At 35.5% G+C, this 21,197-nt stretch overlaps 1 protein-coding gene across 2 annotated transcripts in view; it reads left to right on the forward strand.

Annotated features, from left to right (window-relative positions):
- Window positions 1–21,197, forward strand: part of LOC150100422 (katanin p60 ATPase-containing subunit A-like 2) — a 279,460-nt gene that overhangs the window by 113,409 nt on the left and 144,854 nt on the right. For both annotated transcript variants that reach the window (XR_016549239.1, XM_090402560.1), the window contains exons 10-11: window positions 5,551–5,649; window positions 20,091–20,154. Coding sequence is in view for 1 of the 2 variants with exons in the window: in XM_090402560.1 (XP_090258686.1) it covers window positions 5,551–5,649; window positions 20,091–20,154 (163 nt within the window). In the remaining variant the exon portion in view is untranslated. The remainder of the gene's footprint in view (window positions 1–5,550; window positions 5,650–20,090; window positions 20,155–21,197) is intronic.

Genomic DNA, 21,197 nt, shown 5'->3' on the forward strand with positions numbered 1-21,197 from the left:
CTTATCTCTAGTGGTAAAAGTTCTCCTCAACATTGCTGCAATTCTCTGCCTTACAGCTTTTGCTGTAATTTGCAATATGAGCCCAGAACTTTAAATCTCTATCCACAATCACACTAAGATCTCTTGCTTCCTCCACTTCTTTTAGCATAACTTAACTTCATCAAGTGAATATGAAGCATCCCATTTGTGAATCCCAAATTTTAAAACCTTACCTTTAGTTTCCCACCCTTCTAGTTTATTCAAATGCTTTTTAAGAGCCAACATATCAGAACTATTACTAATAATTCAAATGCTTTTTAAGAGCCAACATATCAGAACTATTACTAATAATAGTTCTGATATGTTCCTCCACTTCTTTTAGCATAACTTAACTTCATCAAGTGAATATGAAGCATCCCATTTGTGAATCCCAAATTTTAAAACCTTACCTTTAGTTGCATTAAACTGACATTCCCATGTCTTTTCCCACCCTTCTAGTTTATTCAAATGCTTTTTAAGAGCCAACATATCAGAACTATTACTAATAACTCTTCCAAGCTTCACATCATCTGCAAATGACCGAAAACATCTCCCTGTAGTCCTGTTGTTAAAATGTCGTCATTTTAATTATGTTATCAAATCTTCAATTATATCTTGTCTTCTGCATCTTTGTTAAAATGTTGTTATTTTAATTATGTTATCAAATCTTCAATTATATCTTGTCTTCTGCACCTTTGTAAAACTTAGTTATCCCATTTAAACCTTTCTTCTTAACCTTTACTATACTTCTGACTTATGGCCGAAAATAATATAAAGCTCACGTGTGCAAAACTTACAGAACAAAGAAATCACCTCAGGCTGGAGCCAATCTCTTTGTCTGACCCACTGGTGTTTATTCCCAACTGAATTTGGAAAATTTATTTAGTTTCTAGCTGCGCCACCAAATTCGTGGTTGGGAGGTGAATCTCCCTCCAAAGAATATCACACAGTAAACCCCACGGAACTTTTCTCTCTCAATTCTAAGTAAATCTATCAACTTAAATTTTCTGTTATGCAGTTGTGACAATATCTATTTTTAAGGCTCACACAGATTCGAATTAATGAGTAGTGCATTGGAAATAGAAATCAGGCAAGTTATTTAAACAAGAAAACAATTTATTTAACATCAATGAAATGTGCAATGGGTCAATTTTAAGTACTAAGTAAATTAGCTTCTATGCTTCAAATTACAACTAATGACTACGTTTACAATTTAGTTCCTCATCATATTCAATTCTAGTAAGACCACGTGTCTATAATTTTCTCTCATTAAACTTGGTTATACTCAGATTAATCTTACATAACATTCTGCAGGCTTAGGCAATAGCTATGACATAAAATACACGATGTTTCACTTTAAATTTTTAACCTTCTCTCACATATAACAAAATATCTCGACTATCAGCATAAGGCCTAAAGTCCTCAAGTATCACTATAAAACAAGTCCCTTAATTAAATCACCGTCACAGTCTTTTTCTCTAGCTAAACAATGAAAAGATCTTACTTGAACAGAAGTCTGTACCTCTGAATGATCCATGAAATCTCCTCCTGTTCCCGTTTGACATTAGCATTGAACTGGGATACCTTTTTCTGGGGCTTGTGAGATCCATCTTAATTATCAGCGGACAACAGGAACTTGGCGGCATGGAAACTCAGCATCTAAATTCTTCTAAAACAGCTTATCTTAGTCGCGTCAGTCCCTTGGCATTTTTCTATCTGGAACACAGGTCTTCGATGCCGTTTATAAATTATCTCCGACGATGTTACCAAAACTCCACTGACATAGCGTACATCGTAACTTCAGGTCGGAACCCCCGCGTGACCTCGAAACCTCTCACTGACCCGGGACTGGATTGACTCGAACTCGTACTCGAAGAAAAAGACAAGACAAGACCTCGTTTCGACGTAGCGAACTGCTATTTATACGGTCCCGATGACCTTCGTTTTTGGTTACGTCATTGTCCCCTGGGTACTTTGGTGGTTTGCACCCATCACCCTCGTTGATCAGTGCAATTAGTCGCAAAACCCCTGCACACTATTGACTCTCGAGGTTTGCAGTTGCCCCAGGTCATTATTTAATACCTTAATCCATCTGGAATTACTGGTGACTAAGAGGTTTCTTAAGACAATTAATCTTACACTTATTTTTCTGTTCTTTTACAAAAACCCTTTGAGGTGACAATATTCAGTAATATACAAAAATTATTTCCAAATTAAAAAATATGAAAATATCTCTATTAATCCACAAGTAACTTTTTAGTAAATTTTGTTTACCAGTAAAATCAGTATACAAGAGGTTTTTGAACAAAGGTCCTAGTATACACGATTTTACATAGGTTTTCTCTCCCCCCCCAAAAAAATTTCTTTAAGAAAATTTTTTAAATTCCTGCAATTTTTCTGGAGAGAATTTGGCCATAAACTTGTTTACTTCCTTCCTTTGTACCTCTCTCAGACCTAATCTGCACCTTATTTCTTCACGCCTTTTATCCTTATGATTACACCTAATTTCATTGCTATCTTTTAATGTTTTGGACCTACTTAATTCTCTATCTTTTTATTCATAAAGCTTGCACAATCTGTTAGTAAGTGTGCACCCTTTGTAGCAATTGCTAAATTCCAACACAATAAACCACTTATAGCTTTTCTAAGCATAAAAAGAAAACAGAGGAAGTTTGCATAATTAAACTGCTGCTGAGGTTGTATGTTAACTTCATGTTTTTCTGTGCTTGTTTCTCGTCGGTCTGTTATAGACACTCTTAGATTCAAAAAAATAAATAAATAAAAAAAAATTAAAATGACATTGCATGTGTTACCTTTATCCACTGCCTCTTGTTACTCTATTATAAAAGGTAACCAGATTACTAAAATAAGAGTGCCCTTTAAAATTCATGCAGGCCTGCATAAATGATATTACCTCTTCCTACCTCCACCCTTATGCAATGGTACTATTTTACCCTCTTTCCACTCGAGGAACCTACCCCATTCCAAGATTTTTATTAAACAGCCAAGTAAAGGACACAGTTAATTATGGACATTGCAAATAGGGTATTATATTAATGGGAATTTGCAAGTAATCAATGAAGCTAGAGACTTGGGAGTTAGTGGACTTAGAATTAGAGTTTTGGCAACATTGCTAAGGTGGTCAAGGTTGAATTGAGTGCAGACGAGAATACTAACTTCTAAGAAAAAGGAAGTTATTTATTTTCCCACTTTACAAAGGCTTTATAAGTGTGCATCTCTTTTGCTTTCATATGGGCAAAGATAAATGGCTGCTAATTTAATGTGGCCAAGTGTAAGGTGATGCATTCTGGGAAGAAGAGATCACAAGCTATGTAATATATTGACAGAACCGAACTGCAAGAAACTGATGAAGCAAGGGACTTGGGGGTGATTGAGGACAGGGAGTTGACATTTAGATGGCATATTGTTGCAATGGTAGCTAAAACAGCATCTCAAATTACCTGGTTGTTGAAGAACACACTAATAAGTAGGATAGAGAAGTTGTTGTTCCCTGTATAAGGCTTTAATAAGGCCACATCTGGACTACTGCATGCAGATCTGGTCACCTGGATTCTATGGGGGATGAAGAAGTGCTGGAGAGGATCCAGAAGGAAGTGACAGAGATTGTGGCAGGTTTATGGAATGCTTCCAACAGACTTGAAAGTCTATGGGCATGAAATCCAGCTGATCAGTGAAAAAGAGGAAACATGATAGAAGCATGTAAGTTATTAAAGGGGTTTTATAGGATTTACACTGAAGGCCTTTTTTCAGTACATGGCAAGAAGGGAGAGAACAAGGGATCACCCATGGAAACTGTGTAAGAGTATGATTAGCAAGGGCTAATCAAGGACTAGATTCTTTTGCTTGGAGTGTGGTGAATGAGTGGAATGGGTGCAAGAGGTGGTTGGGAATGCTTCATCAGTGAATGAGTTTAAGAATATGTATGACAGGTATTGTATAAAAATTGGTAGTATGTAAATAATGGATCCCCCATGACGAGGCTTCTGATTCCAGGAAGATACCTATATAATATAATAATAATAAAGATTTGCAATCAGTACTACACATGAAAAGATTCAAATCTTTAGATTGCCATCTAAGATCATTTTTCCAAAGAAGTCCATTTGTAATGCCATGATCTTGCTTCACCTTAAATACTGATCACACAGTTAGAGCTGTTAATATAATGATGGTATTAATTAAATTAAATATGTTAGGAAATTATATTCTTCTTTAATCCTTTATCCAAGTGTAATCAAACAAAGTTTGCATGTGAAATAACTTCCTGATTAGACTATAGAGGCTAATGATTTCACATTAATTGCCTTAGTATCCCATAATACAAAGCACACATCTTTTCGAGTGTATATGATGCTATGGGTTATTGGATACTGAGGCAATTAATGTGAAGTCAGTAGCCTAGTTGTGAAGATACTTAATGTGCAAATTTTGTTTTCTTATACTTAGATAAAGAAATAAGCAAGGATATAATTTCTTGATATATTTAATTTAATTTATATCCAACTGAAAAACTCTCTCCAAGTTGCTGTAATCCAGTGAATTTTAATAATAAGGTTTCACACCTTTTCACTTCTTGTATATGCAATATATGTGATTTCTGCATTGCTTCAACCTTAGTATCTGAGAATTGAATATGGACTTAGATCTACCCAGGATGGCAATGCTTTAGCCAATGAAGTTTTAACTGAGGCTTGGCTATTGCCATTACCCAGCCATGACTAGAGCTTTTAGCTCAATAACATCTCATCCACACATTTTCTTCAATCAGATGAAGGGATAAAGAGTCAAGGACTCAGTTCATCTCCAAAAAAAAAAAAAAAAAAAACCTTAGTATCTTTTCTGGATCTGGCTCTCCTGTGGATATTTTAATGTTCATCTTTGGACTTGATTCTGGGGAATAGAGCAGCTCTTCTTGGTGGTAGATTTTGCTTGTCACTGGTAGATCTACTGATCAAATTTTGATTACTTAGGTCATGAACATTTTGGGTCACTTTGAGATCTATTGATCTTGTAGATCACTCAAAATTTTGGAGATAGGTGCATCCACACCTTAACAGTATTTCAATAATGGTCAAAACCAATGCGAGTAGTGGTCCTTCCCATAATGCATAGCAGTATACACAGCCAAAAGGATGTGTGCTTTGCATTATGAGATATGAAGGTAATTAATGTGAAGTCATTAATCTCTATATACAAGTAGCCTGGTTGTGAGGATACTCACACTTGCAAAAACTTTGCTTACACTTGGATAAAATAATAAATAAGAATACAATTTCTTGGCATATTAATTTATAACCAACTGAAAAAACTTTCTACAATAATGCTGGTATGTTTGTGGTGTATATATGCTCTTGATAATGCTGGTTATCAAATCTAGCAAGACATTGAGTTCTGTATAGTTTCATTTTAATTAGTTAAATTAATTTCATGCACTTACTTTTTTCCTGCAACAAAAGATTACATACATAAATCTGTGTAATACTTATTGTCTATGTTTACATATTTGCATAGGATATCTTTCTAGAAAATCCAAACATCACATGGAATGATATTGTTGGACTACATAAAGCAAAAAAGTTAATCAAGGAAGCTATTATTTATCCAATAAAAGTGAGTCTAATTTAATATTTTTTTTTTTTTTTTTTTTTTTTTTCATTCTTCTCTGGCCCAAAGGGATGAATAAAGACTAATGTTATATATTATGTGTGTATTTCTCTAGGAGTTTTAAAACTCCTAGAGAAATATGCATGTTCTTAATAACAATTAATGTTAAAAACTTTTTTCTTATGATTAATTTTTCAATTTTGACAGCTGCTTAATATCAAATTCTCATTTCCAGCTGATAAAAAACAGTAGGAAATCTATGCTATATAGTATTGTAATAGTAATTTGGAGTAACATAAGTGCTTAATAACTTGTGTTGAAATATATCTCAGAAAATATTCTTATTGCATGCTTCCATTTATTACATAGTTCAGTTTACATGCATTATTCCAGAGAGAGAGATTTTCTGATCTTCCTGCTTAACATTGCATGTTGCATAATACAGACAAATTTTATGGATTATTATGTCATTTCAGATCATCATCATATGGAAACTGTTCTGGAAACATAATTTATGATTAATAGTTCACAGTTAACTAATAACCAAAGAATTTCAGATTGTTCTCCCTAAATAAACTTTCTGGGAAACAGTGAAAAGAGTTATCCTTTTATATTGTATATTCCCTAGAAGACATGTTACTGAGATAATACTGTATTTGTTTCTTTTTTAGGAGTCCATTTACTTGACTACATTGTTTTGAACATTTTTTCTCCTTACAGGCTAAGCAGAAACCCATATTACTTATTCTTCTTCTTCTTCTTATTGTGCTATCTTCTATCAAAGGTCAGCGACCATCTTGGCGAACAAACTGCACTCTTGTGCTAATCTGAGCAGTTGTGCACTGCTCTTTCCTGTCCACGTCTTGATGTTGTCAAACCATGATATTCTTTTTCTTCCTCTAGTTCCTTTGCCACCAATTCTTCCTATCAAAATAGTTTGTAGAAGTTGGTATTTGCTGTTTCTCATGATGTGGCCAAGGTATGATGTTTTTTGTTTCTTGATTATTTGTACAAGATGTTTAGCTTTGCCAATGGATTTTAAGACATCTTCATTGGTAATTTTTTCTGTCCATGATATCTTTAGCATTCTTCTGTATAGCCACATCTCAAAGGCTTCGATTTTCTTGATGGTTGTCGCCTTCAATGTCCATGTTTCAACTCCATAGAGCAGAATAGACCACACGTAGCATTTCAGCATTTGGCATCTGACTTCCATGTTTAGCTCTTTATTGCAGAATAGTGTTCTCATTTTCATGAAGGACTGCCGTGCAACTTCAATCCTTGTCTTTATATCTATTTCTGGATCCCACCGTTCATTAAGCCAGCAACCAAGATATTTATATCTTGACACTTGATCAATATTTTTCCCATTGAGTGTCAGTTTCATTGATGAGGCTGGATGTTTGCTGATGATCATGTATTTTGTCTTGTTGATGTTTATATTTATTCCCATTCTTTGGCATTCTATGTATACTCTGTCAATGAGTTTTTGGAGATCCATAATATTATCTGCAATTAGCACGGTGTCATCTGCATATCGAAGGTTGTTAACAATCTTTCCATTTATTGTGATTCCCTCTGAACATTCTTCCAATGCTTTTTTAAAGATTACCTCTGCATATATGTTGAACAGGAGTGGTGAGAGCACACATCCTTGTCTCACTCCTCTTTTGATGTTAATATCACTGGTGGTAATGTTGTCTAATTGAACGGTAGCTGACTGATTCCAATACAGATTTGTTATTAGTCTTATGTCTTGTTCGTCTAGCCTTATTTGTTGAAGGACTTCTATTAAGTTAGTGTGTCTGACTTTGTCGAATGCTTTTTCAAAATCTATGAAACACATAAAGACAGATTTCTGTTTTTCTATGCATTTTTGTATCAATATTTGGGTACAGAAAAGGGCCTCTCTAGTACCAAAACCATTCCGAAAGCCGAATTGTGTTTCACTTAGAGTTTCTTCACTTTTTCTATAAATGCGATTCTGAATTACTTTCAAAAATATTTTTAATGTTTGGCTCATTAGACTAATAAGTCGGAAGTCACCACAGGAATTCGCTTTGGGTTTCTTTGGGACAGTGATAAATGTAGATTTGAGCCAATCTGATGGAAATTCATCACTTTCATATATTTTATTAAATAGTTTTTCAAGAAGTTTGATGTTATCTGGTTCTATTAATTTTAAAAATTCTGTTTGCACACCATCTGGTCCACTGGCTTTTCCTGTTTTACTTGTTCATATAGCATTCTCTGTTTCGCTTTTCATGATTGCTAGTCCTTGAATGTTATCTTTTATATTTATAGGCTTCTGTCTAGTATCATTAAAAAGTTCTGTTACATATTTTACCCAAATCTGTGCTTTATTCTCTTCTTCTAGAACTATTTTTCCATTTTCGTCTCTTAGAGACACTATTTGCTTTTTCCTCAGTTTTCCAGAAATTTCGTTGATTTTCTTATACAGATTGAAATTATCATGTTTCTTCTGAAGCAGTTCAATTTCAGTACATAAATTTTTCATCCAATTTTCCTTGGTTCTTTTATTTTTTTCTTGATGTTATGTGTTTCTGTATACCCGGCAAGGTCTTTGTTTTTGTACATTCTTCTTGTATCAATAAGAGAAAGAATCTCATCTGTCATCCATTCCTGTTGTTTTATATTATTCACATAACCTACTTCTTCAATACTTGTTGTTATGATGGCATTCTTTAAGCTATTCCAAAGAGATTCCACACTTTTATTTTCTTCTATGTTAATCTGTTGTAATCGCAGGTTAAGCTGTGTCTTGGCACTTTTATTTATGTTCGGGTCTTTCAGTTTTTCTACATCAATTTTCTTTTTCTTCTTTTGTGATTTTTTAGCTGATTTTAATCTAAGACGTACTTCTGAAACTATGGGATTGTGGTCTGATGAGATATCTGCTCCAGGATAAGTCTTTGCACTCTTTATACTACTGTGGAATCTTTTATTTATCAGTATATAATCAATTATTTGCTATTGTTAGATCTTCTTCCTAACAGAACTGGACCAGACGGTCTCCTCTGTCGTTTCTGGTGCCTAAGCCATGTTTGCCAACAATTTCTCCATCACCCCCTCTTCCCACTTTTGCATTGAAGTCACCCATCACTATGTTTATATCATGTTTCTTTGTTAGGTTTTTAATCTCTTTTAGGTGTTCATAAAACTCTTCAACATCTTCTTCACTTTTGTCAGCTGTGGGTGCATAAGCTTGGATGATATTTATGTTAATGGGGTTTCCCTTAAGTTGTAACAGCATTATCCTTTCAGAAAATGGAATCCAATTTATTACTGATTTATTGATTTCTTCATCTACTATTACAGCTACACCATGTCGATGTTTGTTCTCATCATTCCCAGAGTAATACATTGTCGTATTATCTTGTTGACACTTTCCAGATCCTGGCCATCTTGTCTCGCAAATTCCCAAAATCCGGATGCCCAGCCTCTTCATTTCTCTTGTGGCATTCTGACATTCCAAGTTGCAATTTTAAAAGTAGACACCATTTTGAGCCCGGAGATTCTTCGCACCCCTGTCCCATTTAAGGGACGCCGGGAACTTGGGGCCAATTGTAAGGGTTTGCTCGCCATGGTGGTTGTTCTGGAGATAAGGTAGAGCAGTAGTTTCTCCGTTTGCTTTCTGCTCTGCAGTATTACAGACATACACAATATAATCATATTGCCATCTGCAAATCTCTGATCACAAGCTTTTCCGTCATCATTTGGCTTCAACCTTGTGTCAGTACTGACAATGCTGCTTCCCAATGTCAGGGGCAGTGACCCCAGCAGGTGCTTATTTAATGGCGGCACTACTCGCCATGTCACCGAGTTGTCATTGGGCTTTGTGAGGTTTTAAGTGAAACAGAGTTGCCACTTCTGCACAATTGATCAACTATTCACCTTAAGACAGCTAATAGAAAAGACACTAGAGTACAACCAAAGTTGCTACATAAATTTCATAGACTTTCGTCAGGAATTTGATTCAATCCGTAGAAGAGAACTATGGAAAACTGTGGAAGAATTTGGAATTCCCAACAAAACCATGAGAATAATAAAGAATAAAGTATAAGAAATCTGAAAGTGCAGTACGAATGGAGGCCACCTTAACCAAATGGTTCCACACAGAGAGCGAAGTAAGACAGGGATGCAATCTGTCACCAGACCTGTTCAATCTTACACTGGAAGAAGCAACCAATAAGGCCTTAAACAATGAAGACTCCAGAATCAAAATATATGGGAAAAATGTGACAAATTTAAAATTTGCAGACGACATTGCATTACTTGCAAGCACAGAAGAAAATCTACAGCGAATTTTTGATAAAATAAAGAAGGAGTGTATAAAATCTGGATTAAATATAAATATAGACAAAACAAAAATTATGCAAATAGGAAAAGGAAGAAACCAATCTGAAAATTGAAATTGATAGTAAGAATCTAGAGTAGGTAGAAAACTTCACCTACATTGGAGGAGTTATTGAGTACAATGGTGAAATTATAAAAGATATAAACAGACGAATCAGTCAAGCATCCCAAATTTTTGGACGACTTAATAAAATATGGAAGTCAAGAGACATCAAACAAGTAGCAAAAGTAAGAATCTATGAAACAATGGTCCTTCCAATACTCCTCTATAGAAGTGAATGCTGGAATCTCAAAAAGACTGAAGAGAAAAAATTATTAGTTACTGAAATGGGTTGGCTAAGAAGATTACTTGGAGTATCTCTGCTGGATCGACTAAGAAACGAAGGCATAAGGAAATGACTAAAACAAGAAATAACAATAATAGACAAAATCCAAGAAAGAAGACTGTGATGGTTTGGCCATGTGACCAGAATGGGAACAGAAAGACTACCATCTAAAGCCCTGAATACAACGTTGGAAGGTAAAAGATCCAAAGGACGGCCCAGAATTAGATGGATAAACAAAATAAAAGAGGACCTGAAAACCAAATCACAACAAGCGATACCAAACTGGACAGAATTGTTCGGACTCTCCTGGGACAGACAGAAGTGGAAAGAGTTCATTCGGCCTCATCATCATCCATATAGTGATGGAAGAGAGAAGATTATTTTGATACCTACTCATTGCTGTACAGTCATACACCGACTTATGCGAATCCGGAGTTATGCAATTTCTTATGTACGTATTCCTGTCCCACTTCATGCCTCTAGTTGTATCTTTCCGGCGCTGGCCGCCTTTGCCAGTGTCGCACATGCTGTGAACAAGCGTTCACAGCATGTGAACACTGACATGTTTCTTGCAGTCTCCATTCATACACAATTTTTATAGTCTACAAACCTTGCGATTGTTTAATGTTATGCTCTTGATAAAAATTTTATCACATAAAAAATAATAATGTCGTTCAAAAGAAGCAAGTCCGATTCTTCTAAAGCTAGCAAGAAAAGAAAAACATTGACTTTTGAAACAAAACTCAACATTATTAAGGATTTTGAAGGCAGAATGAAAATTTGTGAGCTAGCAAAGAAGTTTGATCTACAGGAATCCACAGTAAGGACAATCATAAAAGAAAGGTTTACAGATTTTGGAGGACATAGATTCTTACTAGGAACGAACTGTAACCACAAGGCAAGGAATAAAAAAAATCATTGGCTTGCTATGAAGAAATTTTGCTTGACAAGAAAAAGACATTATTCCGTCAGATGAATCTATTACATTTTATGAAACATCGAAATAACTTTCTTTCTTTTATGTACAAAAAACTACAATTATGATTGTATTTCTTAAAAAATATAATCATCATCATCATCATCAAATTCCTGCCATGTACCCTCAAGGGGTGTACAGGATATGACAGTACTACATGAAAAAATTACATCATTACTAACTTCCTATCTACAATTTTCCTCCAAATCAGTCTGTTACTTGTCAAGACTCCAACATTATCAGATCTTATATTTCTATCCTCTAAGGCACTTTGTACCGTATCAATCCACCTATATCTTGGTCTTCCTCTGGGTCGTTTTCCTGCCAACCTGGCAGAGAACACTTGTTTTGCTAATCTTTCCTCTCCCATTCTATTTAAGTGACCATACCACCTGAGATTAGCTCTGCTAACACATTCCTGGATGCTGACAATGTCAAGTTCTTTCCTAATCTCCTCATTTTTAATATGATATTGCCATTGATGCCATCTGTTCACGCCCTCTAATCTTTCTCAGGACTCTGATATCTGCGGTCTCTAGTCTTTGGTCAAGTGCTTTACTTCTGACCCAGCTCTCAGATCCATAAGTTAAAACTGGTTTGAACACTGTCTTGTATACAGCTAATTTAGTGTTCCGACTAATTTCTCTCTTATTCCATATGAATTTATTCAATTGACTTCCCACCATGCCAGCTTTGCTGATTCTGTTGTCTATTTCTATATTTAATTTACCATCCTCAGTAAAAATCATGCCTAAATAGCTGAAATGTTTTACTTGTTCCACAGGTTCTCCATTCACAACACAGTTGACATTTTCAATGATTCTGCCTATTTTCATTGTCTTTGTCTTTTTATTGCTGACCTTCATACCATATCTATTACAACAGCTATTCAATTTAGCCAAAGAATCTTGCAAATTTGTAGCGGATTTATTTAGAAGTATAACATCATCCGCGTAAAGCAAAGAGCTGACATTAACATCTCCAATTTTAATATCAGGTTTAATACCACTTTCCTTCATAATGTGATCCATATAGATAATGAATAACAGAGGGGATAATGTACATCCTTGTCTCACACCAGATTTAACATTAAACCATCTTCCTGTACTTCCTTCAATTCTAACTGCTGACTTACAACTCAAATAAAGACTAAGTATTGCTTGATATAATGTCCCATTGACACCATATAACTGCAGTGTATTGAATAGCTTCTCTCTTGGCACCTTGTCATATGCCTTTTCCAGATCGACAAAACTTAAATACAGATCTTTGTTATATTCCCATGCTTTCTCGACTATTTGTCGTAAAGTGAAGATCTGATCCTGACAGCCTCTATTTGGCCTGAATCCAGCTTGTTCTTCACCAAGCTTTTCTTCCACAATTCTTCTCAACCGTTTCTCAAATATACTTGCATAGATCTTGCTAGGAACACTCAGTAGGGAAATACCTCTGTAATTCTCACATTCAGTTTTATTTCCCTTTTTTATATATGGGTACTATGAGAGCTCTACTCCAATCATCAGGAATTCGTCCCTCTGTCCAGGTTTTCTGAACTATGCAGTACAGCCACTGTAAGAATTTTATACCACCATACTTCAGCATTTCTGGTCGAATATCATCTACTCCTGCTGCCTTTCCACATTTCAAGCCTTTGATGGCTTTTTCTACTTTAAGTATGGATATGTATTCCTGACTGCATGCCTGGTTAGTGTTTTTTTATCACTGTGCTGTCATCATTGCTTGTTTCATTTAGCAGTTTTTCAAAGTAATTACTCCATACTTCAAGGATATCTTTTTCTCCTGTTTTTATGTCACCTTTATCATCTCTAACTCCTTTTACAGCACTCTTTCCTCCATTCCTAAGCTTCTTGAACAACCTCCAGAATATTTTGCCACCTTCTTGATATTTATTTTCTATATTCTTGCCAAAGTCCTCCCATGACTTTTGTTTAGCTAGTTTTACACAGTTGTTTATTATTTTAACGGTGTAATAGAACACAGAAACTAAGTAAATAATTAATTTATTAACTTGATGCTGATATTTCGCTGGTGTTATAACCAGCATCTTCAGAGCACAAAAACACTGTTTGTCACAATACGCGAGACTAAAACAACATGGTGTACTTAAACAAAATTGTAGCAGCAACACAAAGACTAGAGTCCTGATTTTGTTTAAGTACACCATGTTGTTTTAGTCTCGCGTATTGTGACAAACAGTGTTTTTGTGCTCTGAAGATGCTGGTTATAACACCAGTGAAATATCAGCATCAAGTTAATAAATTAATTATTTACTTAGTTTCTGTGTTCTATTATTCCGTTAAAATAATCAACAACATGTTCGACGAACACATAAGTCTGTCCACAAGTTTTACACAGTGTTTAGCTTTCTTACATTTGTCTCTGTATTCTGTAAGAATAAAAGCTGACTTATTTGCCAGGAACTTTTGATATGCTTTCTTCTTTTCCTTCACTGCCTCTTTAACTTCCTGTGTCCACCAGGGAGTTCTGATTTTTTTATCCTTGCACACAACCTCACCACATGCCTCTCTGGCTGAATCAATCAATGTTTTCTTCAGAGTTTGCCACTAAGTCTCCAAGGTTTGATTCCTGTTCTCAAACTCTTTCATTTTCTTTTCAATAATCTTTGTGTATTTCAGTCTACAGTTCACATCTGAGAGCTGCTCAACTTTTATTCGCTTTAAAACTTTCTTACATGTTATTCTTTTCAATATGAAATTCAATTTTATCCTGCTCAAGACTAAATAAAATATAATCATAATATAATCATAATATTTTATATGTTTGTATATATAAATTACATGCAAAATTATAACCAGAGTTACGTGAATTCGACTTATGCGCTTTTTGTTGGTCCCACCTACCGCGTAACTTCGAGGTATGACTGTACTTATGAGCTATGCAGCTTTCAATACAAACTATTGGAAGTATTCTGAATTTCTATTTCCAAGGTGACTCATGAAGTTTGTGCATGTTGTTCAAGTTGGCAAAACGCACTAAAAATAGTAATAAAAGACAAAAATTAATACTTCTCAGGAATCATGTCTTTTAAGTAGTGTTGTATAAGTAAGGCAACTCATACTGAAGATGATTATTATTATAATTATTAACATCAGACCTCCTTGAAGTCATAGGTTCATCATGTGAGGTCCTCGCTGTTGTACCCACTGCTCACCACACTGTGTATTAAACTCATTCATTGTTTCCATACTTCTCTCAGACATTCCACTTACTGACCACACCATGTTGTAATCTGTTCATACTCTCTTTATACAATTTCCAAGAATGGCTCCTTGTTCTAATCCTGCCTCTCTCTACCCTGTAGATAACCTCTTTTGCATTAATTTGATAAAAATTCACTAACTGATATGACTCAGTTTTATCACCTATCCTCATCTTCCTATTCACTAAGTTCTGCAAGTGACATTCTTCCATCTGTTCTCATCTGCAAACATTCTAGAAACTTGACATCATTTTAGCTGCTCGGTACCATTGTCAAAACATCTTTATAAACCCCTCAAAAATAAGGACAACCTAAATCAGTACACAGTAATTCATATATAGGGTAATAAAAGTCTTATGCAGAAGAATAATAACCTCTTTGTATCTTCGTTTTCAATGTCCTCCTTTTGATTACCATAATTTTTTTCGCTATTATCACACTACTAGTAGTGTTGGTCATTGTACACCATCGCAGCTGATTCCTGTATATCTCCTACCTCCTTCAGATATCCCACTAATTGCATATACTGTATCTCACTCATCCTCACTTTCCAAAAAACCTTACACTTTACAACACTGAATGGCAGCCCACTCATGTAAGATATTATCGAGGCATTGCTTTCAGACACAAATATCATAAGGCTGATCGTAGGTCACTACTAGTCAACACAAAGTTTATCATACCACTCCTTAAACTCATCCACTGTTTATGCTTTCACCACTCTCCCAGGCAACACATATAATGTAATATAACGTACACCTTCTCATTTCTCAAGCCACTATCCCCACATGAGGTCATACCTGCTACATTCCATGTGTGCAATGCTAGTTTCTCTGTCCCAACACACTCACTTGCCACAACAGTCTCTCAGAATGGCTGCACCTTCTGCATTTAAATGTAATCCATTTCTTGCTTACAGCTCTCTTCTATCCTCAAATGAGGTCCACATTTTCCAGACCTCTCTCTTCCTACATATTCTCATTGTCATCTCATTTATTATTACTTCTTTTCTCCTCTGCTCTGTATTATCATACTTGTCCAAGCATCTTGGACAAGACGCTCACTATCCTTCCTTGGATACATTTCTGCTGCATTATCCCTAACATCAACTTAAAATCTCATGCTTCCTAATTCACATTACCTCTCAGGTCATTTGTACCAACTATTACTATCATCTCCTCTACATTTGCACTCTGCTTTGCTGTCATTGCCACACTTTATTGTTCAACCAGGCAAGCACTCCTCTGGCCCTTTACTCTGCACACCCCAAATTATTGAATCTCCATACATGATACTCTGAACTCATTCATCCTCCCCTCGCTGGCATCCCTGACTCTTTCTGCTTATAATCTTTCTCTCCCACTTTCTTTTCTTCCTCTCATCTCTCTATCTCTTGCTTCCAAAATATGTCAACTTTCTCCAATTTCCTCTCCTCCCCTGTCCTTTCCATTTGCTTACCTTCCTCTCTCCCTTGCTCTCTTATGTCCTTCTCTCACACTCATTCTTGCACTAGCCAATCTCTCCAACCTCCTAATATCGTCACTCTCCTCAACAGAATCTTCATTCCTTCCATCTCATTTCTCAGCAGTTATGTTTCTCTCCACACATCCTGCTTTCAATTGACATTCATACACACACACACATTCATAGCCATCCGACAAACCATTTCCATCTTCCACACTCATCATCATCATTGCTTGTGGGTCCAATGCCTGCTGGTGCCTGATGCCTGTCTCATAGCCATTTCTCTCTCTCTCTCTGTCCACTACCAAATGACTCAAATCCTGCGAACTCTTTCCGCACCACTTTCACATCATCTACTCACTCCTGCCTTGGCCATCCTCTTCTATTTATAGGGTCCATTGTACCAAGCATCAAGCTTTTGATCTTTCTACTGTTATCCACTCTGCAGATATGTCAAAAAAAAATTTAGTTTCTGTTGAATTATTTTCTACATTAAATTTTCTTTGAAGTTCTTCATTTGTTACCTTTGTACCCATCCAATTTGAAGAATCTTTCTATAACATGTTCTTTCAAAAGACAATATTCATCTCACAGAGTCTTTGACCATTATCCATGGCTCACAACCATAGTTAGCACTTGTGAATATTCATGTTTCCAGCAGTATCAGCTTTATGGCAAGGCTCACTGATTTACTTTTTTCATATGTTGTCCATTGCTTGTAGATTTACTTTAGCTTTTTTTATTCGGGATCTTATTTCTTTCTTAGAGATCATGTGTTATGTTGCTTCCTAGGTTTATGTGAACCTCTTCCAGTTCTTGTCCATTGGTCTTTAATTGCTTTTTCATTCTCTTCTCTTCGGATATCATTGTTTTTGTTTTATCAGTGCTCATTTCAGCCCATATCTCTTTCCTTCTTTGCTTAACTTCAGCACTGTTCTTTCTAGTTCTTCTTCTTCAATAATGACTATTTTATCTGCAAATTGTAAATTGTTTATCTTAGTACCTCGAATTGAAATTTCCATTTTATTATCCTTTATGACATCCATTGTTCTCTCTAAAAGCAGGATAAAGATGCTTGGGGATATTGGGTCTCTTTGTCTTGTGCCTCTTGTTGTCCAGAACCATCTTCCTATTTCTCTGCATTTTCTCACAGCAGGTTCTGCATTGTTATTGATGTTCTTGTCCACTCCATAAGATTTGAGTACAGTCCATGCCACTTTCTGATCTGTACTGCTAAATGGTTTTTGAAAGTCAACAGAATATGTATAAACATTTTTATTTTTATGTAGGGCTTTCTCCACAATTTTGGTGCACAGTACTTCTTTCTCTTCTAAATCCTGCTTGCTCATCTTCCAGATTTTCTTCTGTTAATTTCCTTATTCTTTCTTTAATATCATCATAAGTACTTTTCTTACATTACTCGTTAGAGCTACTTTTCTGTAATTTTTGCAGGTCCATTTTGAATAGGTATTAGGATTGATCTTGTCCATTATTTTGATGTTTTGCTTTCCTCCATGTCACAAATTCGGTACAGTTCCTCTATTATCACCTTGCCACCATGTTTCAATATCTCTCTCTCTCTCTTTCTCCAGTGATCTCATCATTCCCAGGGCTTTTATAGTTTTTCAGATGTTTTTACTGCCTTTACAACCTCATCCATCAGTATATTTTTCTCCATCTGTGCTTGGTGGTGATATTTCCCTCAGTTTATGAGTTAACTTCTTTGGACCTCAACATCTCCCTGTTTCTTGTACATTTTTTTTTCTCTCTCTCTCTCCTAATTCTTTGTGCTCATCAAGATTTGACCATTTTTATTATTTATGGCTCTCTGCTTTGGACTCCATTTCTTGTTGATGTTTCTGATCATTTTATATGCTTCTCTTGTTCTGTATTCACCAAAGTATTTATTGATATTCTCATACCGTTCCTCTATCCAGTTTGATTTGTCTTTCCTAATCACTTCTTCACTTCATTGCATTTTGTCTGTATTGTTCTTCCATTTATGTAGATATTTATTCTCACCTTTAATCTTTTTTCTTGAATTATCTTCATTGTTTCCTATGAGATCCACCTCTTCTTTGGCTTTTCTGTCTCTGGAACTGTTTGTTCCACCACTTTGTTGTTTCTGTCCTCTACTTCCTTTTCCATAATAGATTTCAGTTCTTCCTTGAGCAGTTTCCTATACACTTTCCCTATAATTTCCTTACTCGGTGTCTTCATATCTCACTGATTCTGAAACTGCCTTTACTTGTCACTTGAATTTCAACTTGATATTGACAATCCCTAAACTATGATCAGATTCTGTGTCTGCTCCTTGAAATGTTCAACACTGCTGAACTGACATGGCCTATCTCTTGTTTATGAGTATTGTGTCTAGCATGTTCTTAGTTTTTCCATGTGGTAACTGCCATGTTCACTTCCTGTAGTCTTTTGGTTAGAAATGTGTATTACAAATTGCCATGTTATGTTTCAAGGCAAATTCAAGCATTCTTACTCCTCTGCCATTGCTTTCTCTATATTTGCCCATTATGGATATGGAGAAAGCAATGGCAGATTCTTTGTATTCCACTCTCCTCCAACAATTAGTATATCTTTCTTTGGTACATTTTAAGGTTATTTCCAAGTTGCTATAGAGTAAATATTTCTTCTTCAGTACTTTTTGAAGTAGGTGAATAGACCTGAATTGCTGTGATGTTAAATGGTTTTGCTGAAAATCTTGGGCATTATTATTCTGCCATTTACTGGTTGTCCTTTCCTCTTTTACTTAGAAGAAATCCAACTCCTGCCTCATATTTTATCGTATTGCCAGACCAGATGATTCTTCCACCTCTCATCTCCCATGACCCTGTCTAGCATATCTCTGCTAATCCAAGGATGTCACACTGCTATCACCCCCATCTCCTTGCAAAGTAAGTCTAGCTTTCCCACAGCCCATAAAGTATGGACATTCCACATTTCTACTGATAGCTTGTTTCTTGCTGGTTTTAATTTTATCACACTTCATTTGGTAGCTAACTTGTCGACTCTGATCACTCAGTTGGCTACACGAACCTTGTTTATCTGGGCGATATCCAAGCTGGCATGTTGTACTTTTTCTTTGCACTTCCATATTGTACCAGATTTCAATTATGTTTTGTTTTTACAGTCAGTGCATTGACACTTATCTGTCCAATGCTAATGGTTCGTTCAGCCACTCATAACATGGGGAACAGATGCAGTTTTCTGCCACCCACTATGGATCAGATGCTGTTGTTGCTTGTTGATCCACAAGAGCTATTTCATTTCCTGCCTATCACTCATATCTGATAGGCATGGGATTTCATCCCCCCCCCCCCAAGGGGTCTTCCACGCTTCCCAAAGTTAAATCTATATGTGCAACTTTCACATTCTCTCAACCCTCCAACACACTGCTGGTATCCACAAATTGGCATTCACCCATTTCTGAAGCTCTATCTCCACTGCTGCTAATCCCGAGATCGAGATACTTCTATCTCCTATTGCCGCCCACTGCCTACATTTCATGAACACATATACATTACTGTCCTGCACCTGTACACATCCTGTTATACAAAAATGTGACATTCCTGTCACATTTTTGTATAACAGGATGTGTGCATGTTGAATGCATAGCAAGCTACAAAATCATCAACTATGCTACAAATAACATCTTTAAATGGTGGTGGTGGGCTTGGCAGCTGCCATGTTGAATATGATTGATACAATACCAAGACAATAAAAACTTAACAAAAGACCACACAATCACTAATTTTAATAGCACAAACTTTAAAACTAGGGACAGACTTAAAAACCAGTATTGGTAATGAAATAAACACAATAATATCCTTCCTTGCTACTTATCCTTACTAATACTTATCTTTTTTTAACAGCTCACATCAACCAAGTCCCTTTGTCTTAATCAGGAAGGTTTAAGGCTCTTTTTTTTTAAATAAATTATTATTGTTATTATTATTATTATTATTACTGGACACACGATAATGATGGAGTAGTAAGACTTATTGGAGGTCTTTAAATATAATATTAAATTATTTATACTTTTTTGCAGTATCCTGATCTCTTCTCTGGCATATTGAGTCCCTGGAAAGGGTTACTACTGTATGGACCACCAGGTAGTGTGACATTAAATGTTTTTTATTTTTTTAGCATTTTTTGTCTTGAAGTAAATGGAGAGAAAGGAAAGAGAAATTGGGCATTAGAAACTAAATCATATTACGAATCAGGATTTTGAAGTACTGAGGTTTAAAGGAATCTGATATAAATTTCATATTATTGAAATGAAATTAGGTTTTCTTTCAGTGTTTGTTTATTCAGTGATTAATATTTAACTAAAAATTTACAATAGAAATATCATTTGTTTTATATAAAGCAGAATGTTATTGATTTCATGGGGAATCTATACTTAAAATATCTATATTTAAGTGTTTTAAGTCTTGAGTGCTTTTCAGTTGTTCATGAGTGAAAAGCACTTAGTCGTGAATATGTCTTGATTGTCTTAAAAATTGATCTAGTGATGAGTCTGGAGATAATCTATCTCTTTTAATGCAGGAATGTTGGTGCTACAGCAGATACACTGCACAGTACTTGGTACTTTGGAGATTTAGTTCCAGTGAATGGAGACTAAGATGATTAGGGATTCCTGTTTTTCTTTCTTTTTGATTCTGTTCACTCTGCCATTGAGGTCTTGAATTGCACTTAGTCTTAAACCCCCCCCCCCCCCCTCCTTTCTTTTTTCTTGCTGCCTAGATTAGTCTAACTAGAGCACAAGAGCCAGTGGTGTGACATCGCTTCTGGAGTTTAAAATGCAAGCCTCTTCACCATGATCAAGTAGTAATCCATAAGAGAAGTTTGAAAAGGAATATGACAACATGCCTGTGGAAAGGAAATTTTTAAACTATTAAAATTAAATGATAAATGAAACATTAGAGAACAATATATCACTTAAGTTTGAAGGTATAAGTCAGCAGTTAGAATTGATGTAATAGAGCAGTGGTCTCTAAACTTTTGTAACGGCACATACTTCTACCAGTAACACTAAATGTCATGCATCCCACAGTAAAAATGATGAAACCTATCATTAATTATATAGAAATAAGGGATATTAAAGATCCGACCTTATTTCATAGTCAAATATATGTAGAAACTTTGAAAGTTT

Source organism: Typopeltis vanoorti, chromosome 13 (assembly GCF_054136105.1).
Source record: "Typopeltis vanoorti isolate ZY-2024b chromosome 13, IOZ_Tvanoo_1.0, whole genome shotgun sequence".
NCBI classification, from domain to species: Eukaryota; Metazoa; Arthropoda; class Arachnida; order Uropygi; family Thelyphonidae; genus Typopeltis; species Typopeltis vanoorti.